This window comes from Carassius gibelio, chromosome A22 (assembly GCF_023724105.1).
Source record: "Carassius gibelio isolate Cgi1373 ecotype wild population from Czech Republic chromosome A22, carGib1.2-hapl.c, whole genome shotgun sequence".
Taxonomy (NCBI): domain Eukaryota; kingdom Metazoa; phylum Chordata; class Actinopteri; order Cypriniformes; family Cyprinidae; genus Carassius; species Carassius gibelio.
Genome location: NC_068392.1, coordinates 12,878,124 through 12,895,242, shown reverse-complemented (window position 1 = coordinate 12,895,242; position 17,119 = coordinate 12,878,124). Strand labels below are relative to the sequence as shown.

Sequence of the window (17,119 nt, the reverse complement as noted above, 5' to 3'; positions counted from 1 at the left end):
TGGGAACAGAGTTAGAAAAATTGCTCCCCAATGGGTGCTCTGAAGTGAATGGGTGCCGTCAGAATGGGAGTCCAAACAGCTGTGATGCTTTCATCAGCTGTTTGGACTCTCACTCTGATGACAAATTAATACTTTTAATGGAGAAAAATGACTTGATGCTTAGAATTAGATGCATAATATGTGTGTATGCATCGAGAAAGTATGTGTTTCTAAAGAAAATGGGTTCAAATGCTTTGATATTTGAAGTACATTTTATTTTCTGAGTACTGCATAAGGGAGTGTAGACATCTGGTTTAGAGCATCTCTTTACTCAGACACACACTGACCTGCTGTCAGGTTATTGTGCACTTCATACCAATAGACACACATTAACCTTTCTTTGCTCACCTTTTCACCTTTTAAATACTCATACTTGCAGCAAAAGGACGTTAAGATCCAAAAAATGACCAGTTATGATGACTGCTAAATTTCAAGTGCCACTATTCACTGAAATCTCCACTCCAGGTTTCAAATCTTATTTGCATTCCTGTACTTTAAAAAATGTTAATGGCAATGCATCATGCCAAACAGTCAAAATGTCACAGTAAAAACATGCTAATTGGCTAACTGTAGGTTACCTTACTATATACGGTGGAAAAACTAGCAATGCTGTCGAATGTATGGGTTTTGCAAGTAAAAACTAATAAATTCCTGAAGAGTTTATGGTGAAAAACAGTGAAAGGACAATCCTATTAATCCATGCATGTCAGTTGAGATGTTTAAAGTTTGGTATATTAGCATTATAAGCACTTAAGGAAATACGGTTATGGAACATATGCAGTCATGAAATATAAAAATGTATATGCACCAATATGGCATCCCGTAATATCGGCAAAACATTTAATCAACCATAGCTTCTGTTTTTTTTTTTTAACTGTATGTTTAAGTAGAGGCAGCTCTATTCTTCTGTATTGTGACTTACATTTGAGTGTAATGGATTTAAAAAAAAAAAACTTTTGGGTGGGGGCTTGACATCAGTTGTTGATTGGATGTTGAGATATGGGCGTGGCTTGTGAGCTTGCAGGGGCGGAGTTAAAGCAGACTAAATGATTTAAGTCCTGCATATAAGTCAACAGATTTTTAATTTTTGAAGTGCAACGTTTTAAGTTCATTATGAATTCAAATTCATTTTTAACAGATTAATTGTTCTCAGTAAGGTCTAAAATATGCATTTATAAAATGTATTTTCCACATTTGTGTGAGCTTTAAATGCATTATGGTGAAATGCATCCTTTCTGCCTGGCCCTGGCATATTACCAAATCAGTCAATCTTTTGCTCTGCAGCACTTAATACTCTTGAAAAGGATTTACACAACCTCCCACGCTCTTAACAACTTTGCTTTAATCATTTGGCCTTTTGGCATCTCCCTCTTGATCAGCTTCATTTCAAAACTGTTACTTAGCAACCCACGTAGTCATAATCAACTATCCTCATGGTACAGGGTGCTCAATGTCATACACTTCCCCTTCTGCTGTGTATCTGATCTCTGATTGCATGCCATTATGCAACATTAGCAAATGTGCAGATTTGATCAAGAAAGCACCAGGCGTTGAGGGATGTTCTCTGGTTATTCATTTGCTGATATGTGAATCCTTGTTCCAGGCTGAGGAGAGGAGGTCCCCCAGCAGATGTACAGGGTGAGGTTGTGAAACCCAAAAATGAGACCCATTTTATATTCTTATTTTATTTAAATCTTAATCTCAATATTTTGTTAAATTGAATGTAACATTTTTGTTCATAAATGGAAAAGCTAATTGTCAAAACAATACATAATGTAATATTAATATTTACTCAAATAATAAATGTTATTTTTATTTAAATATAATTGTGAAAAAATGTATTCATTTTATTTTTTATTAATATCAATTAAAGTATTTATTTCTTAATATTAACATTGCTAGCATTGATTTTTCTAAAAAAAAATAATAATAATAAATGTCTGGAATTATTTTCACTTGTTATTTTATGTTTATAAAAATAAACTACCAAAATGTTGAAAATGAAAATAATAATAATAATAATCATCATCATCACCATCATATTAATATTAATAAGAATACTATTTAAAAAAAAAAAATCCAATATTTTATTTAGAAATTAATATTTTGTTAAAATATAATTAACTTACATTTTATTAATATTATGTATGGGGGGGGGGGGGGGGGGGGGGTTGCAAACGTTCATTCATGCGGGTATGTACACATCGCCTTCAGGGACATTGCACCTGTGGCTGATAATTATGTTCCTGTGTCTGCACTTGTTTGTGGTTTCACTTGTCCTGTTCATGTACCACACTTCCTGTGAGCTCATATCCTGACATTCAGATGTCCATCTCCTTTTCAATCAAAATACATCCACCGCAGGAAGTGGAAAAAAACAGCACAGCAGATGACCTTGCCAAAGTGGAGGCTCTGTACCTTTACTGTCTATGCTCTGTAACTTACTCCCACCCGCTGTATGATTGGCCCACCCCACTTGTGTCTGATGGTGATTGGCTGCTGGATGTCTGAACAAAAATAAAAGAGGAAGAGTGTAGTGACATCACAGCTATGACATCATTTAGTTTTGGTTTAAAATAATTTGGATTTGTTTGGTTTTGTAATATAACATCTAGACTGTATAATTGGTTCAGTACATAAATTCATAGAAAAATATATTAATATTTTATATACTGAATTATTAATTATCACGATTACTACTGGCAAGTCAGTGAGGATTCATTTGTGAGTGAACTTGATCTAAATGGTTCAAGGATCAATCTGAATCAAAACGATCACCACCAAAAACATTCATTTTTTTAAAATAATGCTTCATCCTTGCCTCTAGGTGTCAGTATGAGGTACAAAATCGCTGCTGTATTGGCTGTTAAAAAAAAAAAAAATCAGCTTGAATGATTTTAAATATTATTAATTGTGATTTACATATTGTGTTTTGATTATTGTTTATCTATTTTATTTTATTTTTGTAAGTGTGTGTATATCCACATGTGAATGCCGGACGAGCTGTGAAACTGAAGCTTAACAGAAGGGAGAGTGTATTTGTCTTTTTCTTTTCTCTCATTATTTTATATTTCAATGGATGAACTGTAACCACCATAATAATGCACAGAAAATAATAAGCAGACAAACTGGCATTGCTCTATCCTTTACTGCTATATCTTTTAAAAAATACAATTATCAAAAGTGCTTCACTACATATTAACATTTGAGAAAAACAATGAAAATATTCACATCATAGAGATGACCCGGGCAGCCACTAATGAGCCATTAAATTAACTTGTAATAAAAGTGATATAATGATTTTCAAAACCGTATGAAATCAAAAAATGTATTTCTGTATATCTGAAATGTTTTGTACAGGATTTCATAATTCATCATTGACTCAACTGATTGACAAACCCCCGTTGGCCAACAACAATTGTGTAAAAGAAAGGAAATAAGATCATGTGATTGCCTTCTTGATATAAAAATGAACACCACTTCTGTAAAAGCTCTTCCTTGAACGCAGGATAAATCTGAATCATGTAAGTATATGTGATTTTTTTTACTAGTTTACTTTTATTTTAAGAAACATGTCAAATAAATATTTACTAAACTAAGTATCACTTTAATTATTGGAGCTATTGATTAAATGATTTGAAATTAATTTGTGTTTTATTATTATCAGTATTAATCTTGACAAACGAGTGAATTATTTTGAAAGTTAAAGCATGGACCTCAGAATCACGTCACTGATTCTACTTCTACACTTGTCAGGTAAGATTACACTGTTAATGGATCGATATGATCAATTATCAAAAGTCTAACACAGACTAAATATATTTCCACAAGAAAGAGAGCTCCCTCACTGCTCTCACAGTGACTCAACTGGTTTGTCTTCAGAGCAAACATTTTGGTCTCATTGTTTGTTTCTTTTCTTTTCTTTTCATTTAAAAAAATAAAATCAGGCTCTCTAACACTGAAACGCATCTCTGTGACCTGTGATAATATTTGTGCTCTGAGGGAAACCAATGTGAAGTTGAATTGCTCTTATGACAACATCCACACCAAAACTGCGTTCTGGTTCAGCGAGAAACAAAGTACAAACTGGAGAAATAACAATGAACCTGAAGATTTGACTTTAGACTCAGATTACTCAGGACGGGTGAAGAAGGTCATTAGTAAATACGAAGCAGAACTCACAATATCAGACGTGAGAGAGACAGACTCTGGAGAATATCAGCTCATGTTCATGGAGAATGGAGTTAAAATTCTCAGCTCAGCGGCCGTCAGTCTAACAGTCACAGGTGAAACTGAGTCCAGATTCTGAACACTTCAGCTGCTTTCATTTGACATGCTTTATTAATGTTTATTCTATATTCAGACCTGCAGGTGAGGATGAATCCTGCATCTACAGACCAGAAAAATCAGATAATAGAACTGACCTGTGAGACTTCCTGTGATTTGACGTCCAGACCTCAGAATTACTACTGGAAAAAAAATGGACGATATGAAGATCTTAATCATTCCAGGAGCATTGAAGTTTCATTCGAAGCTGGTGCCAGTTACTCATGTTCTCTTACTCCTGATTTTATCATCTCCTCCTCTCCTGTGTGTGAGTGACACTTAAAAATTTTTATTGAATAAGCACTGATATAATATCAGTGTTTGTTCATACATGAGTATATGTGGAAACATTTAAAGGTATTTTCATACCAAGACTAATATTCGTCATGAAAATTATGCACGATTTCTGCATGGGATTTTTTTGTTCAAGTCCCATTTTGTCACATAAATACATACTCAGAGGAAGACAGGGCCGGCCCTGACCAATTTGCTGCCCTAGGCAAGATTTTACCTGGCGCCCCATGCATCATAGCCCATTTCACCGTCATTGTGTTCATGATTTAGCATATATATATATATATATATATATATATATATATATATATATATACACACACACACACACACACACACACACACACACACACACACACACACACATTAGAGCAGAACTGTTTCCAACACTCATAATAAATCATCATATTAGAATGATTTCTAAAGGATCATGTGATAGACTGGATGTCACATGTGACACTGAAGAATGGAGTAATGATGCTGAAAATTCAGCTTTGCATCACAGAAATAAATGATAATTTAAAGTATAATAAATTGAAAACAAATTATTTTAAATTGTAATAATATATCACAATATTACATTTTTACTGTATTTTTGATCAAATAAATGCAGGCTTGATGAGCAGAAGAAACTTCTTTCAAAAACATTAAAAATAGTAATGTTTCCAAACTTTTGGCCTGTACTGTATCCCCCCAAAACTGCACATCTGTAGAGTAAAACATTAATAAAAAAGTGATAATAAAAAATGCATCTTAAAACTGACATGATTGTACAAAATCACAGTCTGGGGACTCAGAACAACTGCTAACATTAAGTTTAAGGTAAAAATAACTGCCATGATGAAATTATAGTATCTTACTCCTATGCAATAAATTGTTCTTTCACTACATCTCTTTACCTCTGTCTTTATCCTCTTCTCTTCTTTTTGGCACTGTATCTATCGCAGACTATGCTCATTTATAATGTGTCATGTAAATTCGGCCTTCCGTCACAATCAGGAAACTTTCACCGTGTCTAGAACTGGCGCGAGCTGCCAGGCCCATTTCTACGAGCTGTGTGTTAACAATAGCAGTGCTGTCTACATTGGATGCGGCATCGGGCACGCTACACAACCATAGACAGTAAAAGAAATGGACACAGCGACCCCATTGGAACTCAATTGAGACAATTGAAGCCCATTTTTGGCGTTTTTTTTAGCACTTCCGTTTCTGACGCGCAGACTCAAACGAAGCTTGACGACGTCAGCAACCTGTCTGACAGATGTAAATCTTCTAAGTGGCTGTGCGTGCAAACTGTCATCGTTAATCTTGCAGAGACGGCGAGCTTGAGCGGGGAGTTCTTTGGCGTGAGTGAGCAGGAGTAAGTATTCTGATTCATTATTTTGTATAGTATTTTAAAATGTAACGCCAGTACGCCATATTAAGTTAATTGCCTGCGAGCTTCTCCTCCTGTCTGTACGGTAATGCGACAGAGAGTCGAGTGGTTATGACGCAATCGTTAGCCTATTTTTTACAAAAACTGTTTCTACGGGGCCATAATGTAACATAGAAGGTAATGGAGCCCTTTATACATTGTTGTGTATCTTTAGAAATAAATAATGGACAAACGGAGTCTTTAAACACCTCAGATGTAAAGTTATTCACTGTCAAAGTGACTCCAAAATGACTGGGAGTCAATGGGAATGCTAACGCAAGTGAAGTTCTGCTAAAAGATGGCAGCCCCCACCCGACTTCAACTTCCGGTCGAGTTCCTTGCCGCCTGTACACAACAAATTACCAGGCGGCAAGGAAGTTGACCGGAAGTTGAAGTCGGCCGTGTGCCGCCATCTTGTAGCAGAACTTCACTTGCGTTAGCATTCCCATTGACTCCCATTCATTTTGGAGTCACTTTGACAGCGAATAACTTTACATCTGAGGCGTTTAAAGACTCCGTTTGTCCATTATTTATTTCTAAAGATATACAACAATGTATAAAGGGCTCCATTACCTTCTATGTTACATTATGGCCCCGTATAAACAGTTTTTGTAAAAATAGGCTAATGATTGCGTCATAACCACTCGACTCTCTGTCGCATTACTGTACAGACAGGAGGAGAAGCTCGCAGGGAATTAACTTAATATGGCGTACTGGCGTTACATTTTAAAATACTATACACAATAATTAATCAGAATACTTACTCCTGCTCACTCACGCCAAAGAACTCCCCGCTCAAGCTCGCCGTCTCTGCAAGATTAACGATGGCAGTTTGCACGCACAGCCACTTAGAAGATTTACATCTGGCAGACAGGTTGCTGACGTCGTCAAGCTTCGTTTGAGTCTGCGCATCAGAAACGGAATTGCTAAAAAACGCTAAAAATGGGCTTCACTTGTCTCAATTGAGTTCCAATGGGATCGCTGTGTCCATTTCTTTTACTGTCTATGCAAATTACCAACAACTGATCGCGCGCTCTGTTTCTGACGCACTTCAAGCACTCGATGGGCGGGGGAAGATTGAAGAGCCGGACTTTTTTTTTTGCTTTATTTGGTAGTATTTCGAATTAATGGTTTTTAAATAGTAGCCTATTATAAAAAAAAAATATGTAAAAAAAATAAATAAATAAAAATTAACTCGTTCACTCATTCTGGCGCCCCTATGGATGAGTGGCGCCCTTAGCATTTGCCTATACCGCCTATGCCGCGGGCCGGCCCTGGGAAGACCGTCAGGACATATTACGGCATTTAAGACAAGAGCCAGTCTTTGCACTTGAGCACTAGTTACGTCTTTCATGTACTTTGCCCAAGTGTTCAAATGCCCATTTTGATTACACAATGGGATAATCATCAGTGTTGCATCACTGTTACATCGGTGTTGTGCATTTTACATAAGTTTATTTACACATTTTTATTCAAATACTTTTCACTTAAAAATGTCTGTACAGTGCGTCCATATGTAAATACAGATTACAATTTAGTAATTGTGATGCTTCTAGAGAAGCGTTGAAAAAGCAGTAGATGTTTTACAAACTACACATATTAATCTCCATACCAATAAAATGTGCAATGATTATTTTTTCCCTACTGAATAATATTTCATGTCTAATCAGAATAACTTGCATTTAAAAGGTTTCCTCATTCTAGTGATTTCAAGGCACACGAGTTCCTGAAATGAATTAATGTTGGGAATCGGCTTAATCTGAAACATCACTCGGGATGTGTGTATTTAGTTTAGTGTGCATTAAAGGCACTTCGTTTTTTCCTACTTGGGACGGATTTGTCCACCTACTTCCTGTCTCATGTACACTCTCTCTCAAGTGGCCAAGGCCACAGATGTGGCTATTTGCTCAGGCCCAGTAAAATGGTCTGTGCATGACTGGCATCAAATTGTAGTTATATGAAGCCATTTATGTGACAAAAACAGCAATTCTTATTGGTGGGACATTTTACTTTGTAGTGCGATGGGTGACAAAAAGTCTCCGATTTACAATCATTTTTATTTTTATGGCAAACATTTATCTTGACATTAAAAGACCTTAATTGTAATTTTCACAGCAGTAATCTGTGTCTCTTTCAGGCATTTCTAAGAGTCCCTGCTGGGATGTGACTTACTCCTCTAGAAGAGTCTGTGCTTTGGTCGGCTCAACAGTAGACATTTCCAGCACATACACACATCCCTCTCGTCATACTGTAAATAAAACATTCTGGCATTACGTTCAGCCTGGTGACTTAAAGGATCTGCGTGAGGAGCATCAGTTTGCTGGTCGTGTGGAGTATGTGGAGAACAAACTGAGAATCAAAGAGCTCAAGATCAGTGACTCTGGAGAATATCGATTCAGGATCATCACTGATTCAGAACAATACTCTAGATCACCTGGAGTCATTCTTACTGTAACAGGTAACTGATTGATATACTGATTGTTCAAAAGGTTTCCTGCATACTTTCTAATAGGCTTTTTTTTTTTTCAGATACGCAGGTGAAAAGCAGCCCATCTGTTGTTTCAGAGGGACAGAAAGTGACATTAAACTGTTCAACTAAATGCACTCTGAACAACAAACATACTTACATCTGGTACAAGAACGGACGACAGGTAACAGATGGAATCACTAAAGACAACAAGCTGTACCTGGACTCTGTCAGCGATGAAGAGCTTCACCAGTATTCCTGTGCTGTAGGAGGTAACACATCTCTCATGATACATGTGCTTCAGTTATAAATGTTTGATGAGTTCAGGTGGTTTCTCTGATATTCATGATTCACTTTGTGTTGTGAAGATCCCGTAGATAACACAGCGTTAAGCCATTATACAGTCACTCTGCTGGTGTTTTTACCTCAGTTTCTCATAATAGCAGCTCTGTGGATGTGGTGAGTAAAATATACTGTAAAATTGCATGCTAAATAATTAAATGAAATCAGGTTATAAGAGTGTCCATTATGATTCAAAAGGTTTTTCATCAGAATCCCTCTCAATTGAAAACTAAGCTGAAAACAAAAGTGAAGGTAAAATATTATGTATATATCATATTTAATCTACTTTGATATATAAGATACAATGGCTGCAACGTTGGTTTCAATGTATTTAATGTGTTTGTATTTATCTGTCTCAGAATCTGATGTTCTACATCTGTACATCTGCTGTCTGTCCATCAGAGCCGCTGGAATGATGTCATTGTGTTCTTCCATTGTGACATCATCACCTAGCAACTGAACTGTCAGCTACATCAGTGACACAGTGTCAAAGACAGTGACACATCATTTATTGTCCAGTCTGCATAATCAAGCAAATATAAAACCAAACAAAACTATAGACTAGTGTTCAGCTAAATATTTTTCTGGAATTTTTTTTGTAAAAATGAATATAATTTAATAAAGTGGTGCAGCTTTTGTGTTCTGTGTATAATATCTTATGATTTCTTAATTTTTGTGTAGTAAATGGTTAGTCCTTACAGTTAGCAGGTAGGTATTGACCTAGTTGCGAACGAGACCGGACGGTGACTGAGTGTGTGTGTGGCTTTTGTAAGAGTGGTTGATTGCAGGTGGATGAGGAGCAGGTGGGTGAGATTAGTATTCCGGTGAGGGTGTGCACTGTGATTGGATGGTGTTGGAGCCTGGTGCGTCTGTTACAGTACCCCCCTCCCCACGGCCCACTCCTGAGGGCCGGGGACCCCGATGATGATGTGAGAGGGTTCACCTGACCATGGAGAGGGTGGATGTCCTCTTCCCCGTGGAGCAAGTCTGTCATGGTGTTTGTTGTGAAAGGTGTCTAGCAGGTTCTGATCCAGGATGTTGTTGCGTGGGACCCATGAGCGTTCCTCTGGACCGTATCTTCCCAGTCCACTAGATACTCAAGTTGTCCACCACGACGCCGGGAGTCCAGGATGTCATGAACCTTGTAGGCAGCTCCTTTGTCAAGGATGAGTGGCAGGGGGCTGCGGCTACGCCAGGCTCTGTGGAGAGGGGGACAGAAGGATGGTGAGGTTTAAGGAGTGACACATGAAATGTGGGGTGGATCCGATACTCCGGGGGAAGGTGTAGTTTGAAGGAGACTGGGTTGATCTGCTCTGCGATGGTGAATGGGCCAAGGAATCTGGGACTCAGTTTGTGGCATGGTAGACGCAGGCGGATGTCTCGGGTTGACAGCCAGACCTTCTGTCCAGGTTGGTATGCTGAGGCTTCAGAGCGGCGAAGGTCGGCTGTCATCCTGCGTCTACGCAGGGCCCGTTGTAACTGGTGGTGGGCTGCATCCCAGATCCTCTCGCTCTCTCAGAACCAGTAGTCGACAGATGGAACGTCCAAGGGTTCAACTGACCATGTGAAGAGTGGAGGCTGGTGGCTGGTAGCCGAGCATGCACTGGAATGGTGTGAGTTCGGTGTAAGGTTGATGTAGGGAGTTCTGTGCGCACTGGGCCCACCTTAGGAACTGGTTCCAAGAGTCCAGGTGGACAATGGCAGAAGGTACGGAGGAAGCAGCCGATCTCTTGGATCTTCTTCTCCGTCTGCCCGTTGGACTGAGGATGGTATCCAAACCACAGACTGACGGCCACACCTAGGAGGGATTGGAAAGCGAAGTGGATAGATAGTTGGATGAAGCGTTCGAGCCTGATGGTGTCCTCGTATGCAGCTGTGAATGACAAAGTAATTTTGGGTCCAAATGGAATCGGCCCACTGAAGCGCTTTACCTTGCAGCTGGGAGATTAAGAAGGCTACCTTAGATCGCTCAGTGGGGTATAAGCATCTCCAGGACCAACGGGCATTGGAGTAAGAATACGCTGCAATCCTTCGCCGAACCAGAGAAGGGCGCTGGCTTGGCCATGGGGCTGATACGGCGGGTGAAGAAGCGGTGGTGTTGTTACCAGAAGTGCTCGCTGGTGATGGGGATGCCAGAAGGTTTGTGAGGGTTTGACGCAAAGCATCAACGAGGTCTTGGAAGGGGTCCGTGAGGCTCATGCTTGTGCCGATCAGTCTTGATCCAGTCTTCTGCTACAGTAATCAGGGACAGGAGACTGGAATAACAGGAGAACACGGTTTGGTTGATTGCAGGTGGATGAGGAGCAGGTGGGTGAGATAAGTATTCCGGTGAAGGTGTGCGCTATGATTGGTTGGTGTGTCCTGGCGTATCTGTTACAATACTTTAGGGCATTGTGTATCCTGTTATTGTTCTTGTACATTGTGTTTTGTGTATTTTATATGTTTTATACATGCTTATGATGGATCACTAGTTAATATAACCTCATCTATATGATGTTTGGTATCTATGAGTTTGTATTTTCATGCTCTAAATGAGAGTGTATATTATATGTTGATGCCTATGCAACACATTAGAATTTATAAGACTATGGTGGTAAAGTCTGGCCTGGCTGGAATGGTGGCGCAGGATTGTCCATTGGGCCCACTGTTGATGGTTTGTGAAGTGGTTGAGGCAGTGGGAATGTTGGCTGGAGGAAAGCCAGGAGTTGAAGTGGGTGGCACTGGGCTGGTCAATGTAGTGGGAGGGGAGATGGCAATGTCTGGCTTCCTCATCCAGTCCAGTTGTTTTGCCCATTTGTTGTCTCTCCTCATGAAACACTCAGCAATCTCTCTCTCCAGTGTTGCCACAGTGTCCTTTATACAGGTGCTGGTCATATAATTAGAATATCATAAAAAAGTTTATTTTATTTAGCAAATTCCATTCAAAAAGTGAAACAAAACTTGCATTCATTCATTACATACATAATTTGATGATTATAACTGACAACTAAGGAAAATCCAAAATTCAGTATCTCAGAAAATTTGAATATTGTGAAAAGGTTAAATTTTGAAGACACCTGGTGCAACACTCTAATCAGCTACTTAACTCAAAACACCAGCAAAGGCCTTTAAATGGTCTCTCAGTTCTAGTTCTGTAGGCTACACAATCATGGGGAAGACTGCTGACTTGACAGTTATCCAAAAGACGACCACTGACACCTTGCGAAAGGAGGGCAAGACACAAAAGGTCATTGCAAAAGAGGCTGGCTGTTCACAGAGCTCTGTGTCCAAGCACATTAACAGAGAGGGAGAAGGGAAGGAAAAGATGCATGCACCTTGGAGAGGATTGTGAAACAAAACCTATTAAAAAATGTGGGGGACATTCACAAAGAGTGGACTGCAGCTGGAGTTAGTGCTTCAACAACTTCTACACACAGACATGTGCAAGACGTGGGTTTCAGCTGTTGCATTCCTTGTGTCAAGCCACTCTTGAACAACAGACAGCATCAGAAGCGCCTTCAAAAAGGACTGGACTACTGCAGAGTGGTCAAAAGATATGTTCTTTGATAAAAGTAAATTTTGCATTTGCTTTGGAAATCATGGTCCCAGAGTCTGGAGGAAGAGAGGAAATGCACACAATCCACGTTGCTTGAGGTCTAGTGTAAAGTTTAAAGTGATGGTTTGGGGTCATATCATGTTCTGATGTTGGTCCACTGTGTTTTCTGAGGTCCAAGGTCAATGCAGCTTCCTGCTACTCTCCAACTTCATGGAGATACAGAATTCATTTTCCAACAGGACTTCGCACCTGCACACAGGGCCAAAACTACCAGTACCTGGTTTAAGGACCATGGTAACCCTGTTCTTAATTGGCCAGCAAACTCACCTGACTTTAAGAAAATCTATGGGGAATTGTGGAAGATGCAATATGCCAGACCCAAAAGGAGCCCCAACAAATATTGAGTGCTGCACATGCTCATACTTTCATGTTCATACTTTTCAGTTGGCCAAGATTTCTAAAAATCCTTTCTTTGTACTGGTCTTAAGTAATATTCTAATTTTCTGAGATACTGAATTTAGGATTTTCCTTAGTTGTCAGTTATAATCATCAAAATTAAAAGAAATAAACATTTGAAATATATCAGTCTGTGTGTAATGAATTAATATAATATACAAGTTTCAAATTTTTAATGGAATTATTAAATAAATTACCTTTTTTTAATATTCTAATTATATGACCAGCACCTGTACATGCCTCCATCTTGGCAAACTTAAAATCCACAGCCTCTTTAAAATAAACTTCATGATTTATATTACTTTCAACAGAGTCTTTAAAATCCTTCTCCAATTTTAAAACAAGGTTTTTAGGAAGAGTCAGCTCAGTGCGAAGCAGAACTCTTTCACATTAATGTAAAACCCTTTCATCATTAAGACCAGTAGATGTATTAAAAGAAGTAGCATTATACCTACTAGCCCCAAATGGTATATCAGCTAAATCTTTTGGTTGTAATATGTAATATGTCTCAGATGTGCAGATTAAAACATGCAATGCAGCCAAAAACTTTTATTACTCTTAGTTTGGATTATCCTTGTTAGCTGCAAATGTTGATGATGTCATCACATATTGCTACGTCCTACATCAAGAAAGCTGATGATCATAGTAATCCATAGACATGTCGATCATGACTCTAGTCCATTCAGAACCTGAGACTTGAGGTTCCAAAGTTGAGGAGGCGTGGCCAATAAGCACAAATTCGCGCAGCTGCATTCATCAGTTGCAGTTACTTTTTATGTGTTTATCATAAAATTGTGACTATATACAATATAATATGTGCATTAGTCCACCACTGTGTTGTAAATTGATACAATTCTTATAATTTTTATCCAGTGTATGTGGGTAGGGCACACTTAAACTCAGGCATGCCCAATTCTTTCAGAAATAAAAAATGGAGACGTAAATGAAAGCTCTGAGATACCATTATCTCCCTTCAGTAAAATTTAAATACATTTGGTTTAGAAAGAGATATCAATTAAATTCTCAGTATACTGCCACCTAGTGGAATCAAAAGAAACGGGGCCTTTATTCATCCTCCGGAACCATCTGTGGCATGTTTTATTATGAATGTCCAAGCTTTACTTTACAACTTGTGGACTATTCAACTGCAACACCCTCTGGCTGCAATGATAGAGCTACAATTTGTTATACGACTCAGATTGGTTCCGTTTTAAAGAAGAAAGTCATATACACCTTGTGAGTGAGTGAAAAAAATATTTATTTTCATTTTTGGGTGAACCCTTTAACACTTTGCATACAGTGTGGATTGGCATTATGGTTCTGTTCTATGAAGGTAATACAGTAGTAAAACTCGAGAGCTTGTTGATCTGAATGTGAGAACTTATATTAAAATTTTTATTTGTAAATTGAAATTTACACTCACAGCTCTGATGTGAAAAGCTGAATCTTTCAATATGCACACACAGACAATGATCAAAACACCCAGGTTACAAATGTGTAGAATGACTTTCACAAAAAGAAAATGACATACAACCTCTCAGATCTGGCAGTATAAGTTCAAATCCTAGCACTTTATCTTTAAACCAATGGGAATACCGCAAAGGGAGTAGCAAAAGTCAAAGCACTAGAATTTGTACTGCCAGATCTGAGAGGTTATAAGTGCCAACTTGACGTTGTGCAGTGAATCTGAAGTAAAGTGCAAAAGTAAATATGTTGTAAACATTTGTGTATGTCAGTTTCTTTGTGTGAAGGTCATTTTGCACATTTGTAACTATTCATCTACAAATTCAAATTCAAAACATAGGTGTTTTGATAATTGTCTGTGAGTGCAAATTGAAAGATTCAGCTTTTCACATCAGAGCAGTGAGTGTTTCTTACAAATACAAATATTAATATGACGAGTTCTTATATTCAGATTTTCAAACTCTCGATTTTAGCTACTGATTTACCGCCATACTGTTCTGTTCTGGGCAAAAACTCCCAGTCCATCCACCCAGCCTGTCATGAATTAGCAGGTTGGGGGCAGTAATAAACCCCAAACAAACCATATGCTGTCACCCTCATAACCACAAACTTATGAAAAATCCAAAAGGAGAAGCATGTCCTTCTGAAATTGCAGAGGCTGGGGCAACATGGCCCTTACAAGAGGAGAGTTGCAGCAAAGAGGTGCTCATCTTTATAAGCAGCAAAGGAAAGCGGCATGCCCTTTTAATGCATTACCTGAAAAGATTAAGCTCCAAGCATATGGTCAATACCCAAAGATGAATGGTCTAAACCTGAATATTAAGCAACAAGCCTGTTGCACTTACCCAAATAACATTGTTACTGCTTTAATAAAAAACTTTAGTGGTGAAATTTACAGATACACTAGATAGCTTTAAGCAAAAAGCATGTTTCTGACTTTCACACAGTGTATTGCAACAATACATGAGCATCTCAATAAATCAGAATGTCATGGAAAAGTTCATTTATTTCAGTAATTCAAATCTAATTGTAAAACTCGTATATTAAATAAATTCAGTGCACACAGACTAAAGTAGTTTATGTCTTTGGTTATTTTAATTGTGATTATTTTGGCTCACTTTTAACAAAAACCCATAAATTCTCAACAAATTAGAATACTGTACTTCATAAGACCTGATCCAGAATGCAGCAGGAACTGATCCAGAATGCAGCAGCAGAGTGGTCTTTAAAGAGCAGAAGAACGTTCATGTCACACTTCTTTTTATCAGTTCTTTTTATCAGTTTGCACTATAACAAAAGCCACTCGCATCAAATTCAAGGAACTGATATTTGCCTTCTAGACAACCACTGAAATTGCACCAATATCTAAAATCATCCTGTTATCGACTTGTGAGCTGAACATGTTTACAGAAATACATTTGTTTATCTCATACTGTTTTGAAAATCATTATATCACTTTCATCAAGAGTTAAGGGCTAGTTCCTTAGCCTCTGGAGTCATACACTAAGGGGGGTTGGGGTGATACTGTCACACAAAGACACGTTTTTACTGCTCAATATATATTAAGATGTTTTTATGTCTATATATTACAGTTTTAATTGTTTTACATGTTGTCTTAGCCATTTCAACCATCTTTTTCATTTGAATGTGTGTCTTTTAATGTAAATTGGTCTGCCTGTCATGTGATCAGTCACATGACAGGAATAAGGCACTAGATCAGTATAAAGCATGCAGGATGACAAACAACCGGGTGAAGACCAAATCACTAAATCAGCTGGATTGAGGAGTTGCTTTTAAAGGACATGCCATTACTTCTTTGGACTGTATACACTGGTGGACACTTTTACCTTGGAACTTACAACACCCTGGATTTCTAAAGGACTCTTTTAAGGGTATGGAACTGAAAGACTCTGTGCTTTTAACTGCCTAGGATTTCTAGTTTTATTGTGTTGTTTTAAATTCATTGTGAATATTGTAAATAAACTTTATTCATTCTACTTTTGATGTTGTCTCATCTTTTTCAAACACTTTATTTTACCACACACAGTTTAATCTGATCCCAATTTAACAAATTTAAAAAATTTAAAATTTAAAAAAATCTTCCAATAAGGCCTATCACTAGAATAAAGTAAAACACAAGCTAATTTTCATTTTTGGGTGAAATAACCCTTAAATAGTTTTAAGGATATTGGATCTGAAAGAAATACAGTAATATTATCAAACCTGCTTCACGGTGTAGATTTTGAAAAACAATTTAAATGGCAAAACAGAAAATTACAGTCAAAAAAAAAAACGAAGCAAGTTTATCTTAGGTTATGAAATATCATGTGGTGTGACTGTCAGGTGGTGCAAAATGAAAATATACAGTGGATACGGAACGTATTCAGAGCCCCTTAAATCTGACTTTTTTTATTTTTTATATTGCAGCCATTTGCAGCATTTTTGCTGATTTATTAAAAAAGAAAAACTGAAATATCACATGGTCCTAAGTATTCAGACCCTTTGCTGTGATACTCATATATTTAACTTAGGTGCTGTCCATTTCTTCTGATCATCCTTGAGATGGTTCTACACCTTCATTTGAGTCCAGCTGTGTTTCATTATACCAATTGTACTTGATTAGGAAAGCCACACAACTGTCTATATAAGACCTTACAGCTCACAGTGCATGTAAGAGCAAATTAGGTCAACGGAACTGCCTGAAGAGCTCAGAGACCAAATTGTGGTAAAGCACCGATCTGGCCAAGGTTACAAAAAAACAACAACTTAATGTTCCTAAGAG

General features: G+C 37.9%; 1 protein-coding gene across 2 annotated transcripts in view; it reads left to right on the top strand.

Annotated features, from left to right (window-relative positions):
- Positions 1 to 3,491: 3,491 nt before the first annotated feature.
- Positions 3,492 to 17,119, top strand: part of LOC127942538 (uncharacterized) — a 53,830-nt gene continuing 40,202 nt past the window's right edge. Inside the window, exons 1-9 of one of the 2 annotated variants that reach the window (XM_052538317.1) lie at positions 3,492 to 3,563; positions 3,707 to 3,795; positions 3,987 to 4,325; positions 4,403 to 4,633; positions 8,211 to 8,531; positions 8,603 to 8,812; positions 8,909 to 8,999; positions 9,081 to 9,134; positions 9,242 to 9,534. In XM_052538317.1, the coding sequence (XP_052394277.1) occupies positions 3,750 to 3,795; positions 3,987 to 4,325; positions 4,403 to 4,633; positions 8,211 to 8,531; positions 8,603 to 8,812; positions 8,909 to 8,999; positions 9,081 to 9,108 (1,266 nt within the window). In that variant the 5' untranslated portion in view covers positions 3,492 to 3,563; positions 3,707 to 3,749 and the 3' untranslated portion in view covers positions 9,109 to 9,134; positions 9,242 to 9,534. Of the gene's footprint in view, positions 3,564 to 3,706; positions 3,796 to 3,986; positions 4,326 to 4,402; positions 4,634 to 8,210; positions 8,532 to 8,602; positions 8,813 to 8,908; positions 9,000 to 9,080; positions 9,135 to 9,241; positions 9,535 to 17,119 lie in introns of those variants that run through there. The other variant, XM_052538318.1, reaches the window with a different exon arrangement.